The sequence below is a fragment of the Thalassophryne amazonica genome, chromosome 4 (assembly GCF_902500255.1).
Source record: "Thalassophryne amazonica chromosome 4, fThaAma1.1, whole genome shotgun sequence".
Classification (NCBI taxonomy): domain Eukaryota; kingdom Metazoa; phylum Chordata; class Actinopteri; order Batrachoidiformes; family Batrachoididae; genus Thalassophryne; species Thalassophryne amazonica.
This window is the reverse complement of record NC_047106.1, coordinates 6,430,182-6,436,181: the sequence shown is the minus strand read 5'-3', so window position 1 is coordinate 6,436,181 and position 6,000 is coordinate 6,430,182. Positions and strand designations below refer to the sequence as shown.

The 6,000-nt window shown below is 40.4% G+C and overlaps 1 protein-coding gene across 1 annotated transcript in view; it reads right to left on the bottom strand.

Moving 5' to 3' along the window:
• Positions 1-2,334: 2,334 nt before the first annotated feature.
• Positions 2,335-6,000, bottom strand: part of LOC117509315 — a 41,601-nt gene continuing 37,935 nt past the window's right edge. Inside the window, exons 7-8 of the mRNA XM_034168979.1 lie at positions 3,677-4,015; positions 2,335-2,597 (exon numbers count right to left, since the gene is read on the bottom strand). Coding sequence (XP_034024870.1) covers positions 2,453-2,597; positions 3,677-4,015 — 484 coding nt within the window. The 3' untranslated portion in view covers positions 2,335-2,452. The remainder of the gene's footprint in view (positions 2,598-3,676; positions 4,016-6,000) is intronic.

Below are 6,000 nucleotides of genomic sequence, written 5' to 3'. Positions count from 1 at the left end.
AGGTGACCCTGGACTATCCCTTGGTTATGCTGCTTTAGACGTAGACTGTGGGGGGGTTCCCATGATGCACTGTTTCTTTCTCTTTTTGCTCTGTATGCACCACTCCGCATTTAATCATTAGTGATCGATCTCTGCCCCCTTCCACAGCATGTCTTTTTCCTGGTTCTTTCCCTCAGCCCCAACCAGTCTCAGCAGAAGACTGCCCCTCCCTGAGCCTGGTTCTGCTGGAGGTTTCTTCCTGTTAAAAGGGAGTTTTTCCTTCCCACTGTAGCCAAGTGCTTGCTCACAGGGGGTCGTTTTGACCGTTGGGGTTTTTCATAATTATTGTATGGCCTTGCCTTACAATATAAAGCGCCTTGGGGCAACTGTTTGTTGTGATTTGGCGCTATATAAAAAAAAGTTGATTGATTGATTGATCATGTCTGTGATCTGCTTTTTTTCTACAAAATTAAACAACTGAATGAACATCCTCCGAGGCCGGTGATTCCATAATTTTTGCCAGGGGTTGTATTTATATTTAAAAAGTATTATCAATGTCAGTTTTACTTAATAGTATGTGCCTACATGTAATATGAATGATTAAAACAACACTTCCTCCAACTGACTCTCCTTCAACAGTGCATTTCCACCGACAGAAGCAGAGAATGTATCATTCCTCGTCTTGTCGCAGGGCCACAAATAGACAAACAAACACAGACACACCCACACACACACACAACTACGGACAATTTTAAAGATTCCAATCCACCTAACCCGCATGTCTTTGGATGTGGGAGGAAACCGGAGCACCCGGAGGAAACCCACGCAAACACGGGGAGAACATGCAAACTCCACACAGAAAGGCCACGGGAATTGAACCCACAACCTTCTCGCTGTGAGGCAACAGTGCTAACCACTAAGCCACCCTCTCCTAAAACATTTTTTTCTTAATTATTTGGCTCTGGGCGACACTGTGTGTGAGTTAAAAGTGGAGCGCCGAGAAGACGATCAAACTTGACTATCTAGAGGAAGTAAAAGTCGTAACAGGGTTTCCGTAGGTGTACCTGCGGAAGGATCATCGTTAAAAGGGGAGGTGATGGTCTAGTGGTTAAGGTGTTGAGCATGAGTCTAGAAGATCATGGGTTCAAATCCTCGCCTGACTGGAAAATCACTCAGGGTCCTTGGGCAAGGCCTTTAATCCCCTATTGCTCCCGTTGTGTAGTGAGCGCCTTGTATGGCAGCACCCTGACATCGGGGTGAATGTGAGGCATAAGTGTAAAGCGCTTTGAGCGTCTGATGCAGATGGAAAAGCGCTATATAAATGCAGTCCATTTACCATTTAGTTAAAAGTAAAAATTTACCCTTCAAGGTCATCTGGCTGAGAACTTAACCTGAAAAAAAGTGCCATAAAGGGCCAAAAAATGCTGTTTTGAGGGGTCCAACTGGGCCCATAAGACAACTTTAAACCCCTGAATGGTCAATGGTTGTCTTGTACAATTTATTCCCAACAAAAAACTACCACCAATTTGATTCAAAACATAATTCCTTGATCACTGGATCATGTTCATAAAAGACCCATGGCGGTGCAATTTTTGTGGGTGTTTTGACCTTGAAAGAGTTAAAACTGCATGATGTACAGAACTTTTGTAAAGTACAACTTCAGTTCTGAAAACTACAGATTCAGACGAAAATTTTGGTACCAATTTCATCTTTTTATACCTCCGGTAAGGGTATGGTGCATTTTTTTCTGGCCACTGTTGCTCCTCTACTAAACCAATTGAACTACAAAAAAAACAAATCAACAACACTAACAACATTTTTAAACTAACATGAACCACAATAGCAACATTTGAAAAACCCAGAACTCCCATAATTCATTGCAGCACAAGAATTTACAGGTTTAGCGACCGGCCCAGCGATCGCTCCAAATTAATTATGCTGAGTATCATCATCATGACATAAAATTATTTTCATGATTACACATTTCTTAATGCAATTATATGACTGGTTGATTTTACTGTTCATTCATATGTAGGAGCGCAGAGTGCATTTATTTTTTATTTCCCCTTCCCTTTCTGTGACAACCAATCACAGCTATAACAGGACTACTTCATACTAAGCAACAGGGTCAATCCACCTCCTCACTAAGGAGTTTCAGTCTCTTTCTTGCTCAGACTTGCTCTCAGACACCTCACGGTTCACTCTTAGACTAAGATTCCTTGCCAGGAAATTTTTGGCGGTTAGGAGTTCTTTGAGAAGACTTTGAGGTGCTTCATGCATACGGGCCCAGATCTTCACACACCACCTTGGGCGTCGGCCATGTAGCAAACACAAACCTAATAACTAGGTTTTTAACTCAACCTGTTTATTGTCACCAACATTTATTCTTCCTAATTGTAATAATGCATAAATTATCCAAAAACAGTTTCTTCCTGTTTAATATACAGTATAATGTGCAAAACTTTCTTTCAGTCTACAGGTTTTTGTTGATGTCCTCTGGGATGAATCCAGTGTTTCTTAGCACAGTACTGACAGCAGGGATGAGACGGGAACTGTAGTGGAGCAACCGACTGTTATAGTACAGATGGACTGATGCCAACCCCATTTCCGGTGGAGGTCTGCAGAGGCACAACAGAATAATATTGAAAAAAAAACACTTGCACCAGAATATATTTACCCATTTAGATGACAACTACTGTTATTGTCTCCCAAAGGGGATTATATTTTGAAGCAAAGTGAAAAATATTATTGCAAGATATAACTACTGATAAAAACTACTGTACACACTGAATTGGACCAACTATTTTGTTTGTCGAAATAAGATGAATGCTCTGACTGCTCTGACAAGAAGACGACCAGACAAAATGACACTGACAGGTGTGCTGTAGCATCAGCAAACAAGGTACTTTTTTTGTTGTTGTCAAGGTCCAATTTGAATTTTTTTACTCTAAGTCTTGAGCAGATGCACAAAAGACAACAGCAATGCTGGAGTGGTCCACAAACCCAACACTTCATGCTTGGTTTGTGCTCTGACTGTCAACTGTGGGACCTTATATGTAGACAGGTGTGTGTCTTTCCAGACCATGTCCAGTCAAATGAATTTACCCCAGGTGGACTCCAATTAAGATGCAGAAACATCTCAAGGATGAGAAGTGGAAACAGGAGGCACCTGAGCTCAGTTTTGAGCTTTGCGGCAAATGCTGTGAATACTTAGGTACGTGAGTTCTTAGTTTTGTTTTTGTATTTGTAAATTAGCAAAAATCTTAAAAAAAAAAAACTTAACATTGTCATTATGGGGTATTGTGTGTACAATTTTTTAGAAACTAATTTAATCCATGTTGGAATCAGGTTGTACCACAATAAAATGTAGAAAATTGAGGCCCTGTGAATACTTTCTGGATGTTCTGTATAACATCATAAAAAAATGGCCACTTTAAACTACATATAAGACTTTCTCCAATTCAGACTTCCTGGAAAATGACGTGTTCTTATTGAATCCAGCATTTTTATTCCTAATTTAATGCCAAATTGCCAACTGCAACTGTAAGTTTGGAATTGGTCAAAAACGTGAGCCTTAATTTTCTTCTGTGTTACCTAAAGCTATGTCCAAAACAAAGAAGCTCAAATTCTCTTCCAATAAATGTAGAGGGATAAACCTATTTAAGTATATAATGTATTTCGACAACATGCAGCCTACCTTGTGTGGTGTAAAATTGCTGTTTTTCTGTCAACCCAAACACATCGTTTTTTTGACCTCTGCACCCCGTGGACAGTGACAGAGAACACAGCTCTGGGACTGATGATGATCTTAAAGTTTTGCTTTTGCTTTGCTTTGTTTAGTCCATGGTACAGGTGAGCCAGAAAGTTGACCCCGGTTACACCCTGCCAGGTGGAGGAGAAGTTGGTCAGTGAGCTCAGAGTTTTTCGGGAGGCCGGAGGAGGCAGTATGACGCTGTTGGGGAACACGGTGTTTTCAAACATGAAGCACAGGTCAGCCCCGTATTTCCTTTCCAACTTTGGCAACAACTGTGACCAGCTGGAAACAGAATATATGAAACATTTTTTTTTTTATCTAATGACTTGTTTGTCAAAGGTGAAAAAGAAGTCAGCAGGCTACACGGTTTTTCTTATCATCTCTTCTTCTAATAACTTTGCTTGTAATAAAACATATCTGTTCTCTTTCACATATAATTTGCTGCTGTGCATTTTCATCCATTCTGGCACCTTTCATTCGTTGTTACTGTCAGACGCCGAGGCGGTATGCCACAAAAACGGTCAGACACTGAATGCAGACTCACAGACATGATGTGGGAATAAAAGGATGACTTTATCATAGAAGCAGGCAAGGGTATGGTACACAGGTAGTCAAGCAGCAATGCAAAGATACAGACAAGGGGCAGGCAAAAACGCAGTCAAAAAACAAGCAGGTTTCAGGAACACGTAGAGGCTAATTACAAGGGCTGAGGCAGAGATGAAATCCCAGGCACAAAAAGAGGTCAAAGCATGGCAGAGCAAAACAGAACAAGAAGGCTGGAATGTAGATACGAGATACTAACAAACTGGCAAGAAAGTGTGGGACTGTGAGAGCTTAAATTACAGGTGGCGTAATTAGTGGAAAAAGACGCAGGTGTTGGTGAAGGTTCTGCAAAGAGGTGTGGTCCGGTGAAGCAAAGAAGGGAGAAGAGCGTCAAGAGAGTCCAGTGAGGCAAAAGCAAAGTGAACTGGGGCAAGTTAACTAAGTAATAAAGAAAAACCGATGGTGCAAAACGTGACGTGCTCGACAAGCAATAACTAACGTAAACAAAACAAAAGGGGGAAACTAGGAAATAACGTGACTAATCTAAAAAGCGGGAAACAAAAAGAGCAACGATAATAACTGAAACTAGAACAGAACTGATACAGATTAAAGTATAAAAGTAAAAGCAATAACCCAAAATAAACATAAATACACCAAAAGGAATGAACCGAACGACAAAACCACAGACTACAGAAAAAAATGCAATAAATAAATGGAACATAATAAGATAAGAAACACTGAAGATCAATAATTACCAAATCCTGTGACTAAAGCATAATGCCATAAATGTGAAAAACAAACTAAACTACTAAATGAAATATAACAGAAAGTAAAACTCATGGCTACCAGAACACAACCAGATAAGACACAGAGGATAAATGTAGCCCTTCTAATACTCATGAATTAAATGAGTGGGCTCTGGGTTCTGTTTGTCCTGCTCTGTTTACTTAAAATATTAAGTAATATTTTGGATCTCTGCACTGTATTAAAATTAAGGACCAAACACCAAATCTGAGCGTAATGAGGCACACCTGACACAAGGTATAACGTATGAATAATAACCCACCCTTTTATTAAAATAATAAATGACAAAATAAAACAAACGTGTTCTCTGATTTAAAAAAAATAAAAAGTAATAGCAGGCTCTTCCCCACTAAAACACAAAAATCCAACACACAGTGTGTTACTCAAAGTTGACATTCCAATCTAGTTTAACGAAATGTTTCTTAACTAATGCTAAGGCCAGCAAACCATAAGTTAACACTACGTTGCAGGCCTGTATTGATGCTTGTGTTCGTGGAGACCAAAAACGTAGAGATCACTTCACTCAAAGAGCAAACAAAATAAACTTAAGGTACCTTGTGTAAGTGTTAATCCCACCAGATTCAACCTGTTGTGTGTAGTTCTCGGTCCAAGTGAAAACACAGCTCGGCATTATCAGTCACAGGTCCTTTAGTAAGAAGGGTGCGTGGTCCACGCCCAGTCATGAACTGCTTATGCTTGTCTCCCACTGTTCACAGAGACACTCTGAAAGCTGCAGGTGGCTCAGAGTACTTTCTGGGTCCAGTTTCTCGTTGTCCAGTTCGGTAACGATGCTCTACCAGCTCCCCGGTCCTGCTGATTTAGCAAAAGGCAGCTTAGCAGTCCTTTAGCGAGGTAATTAGCATCGGCTAATTGCTATGCCAGAAGCTAGCGGCAAAAAACAGTTCAAAGAGCTTCGAGTA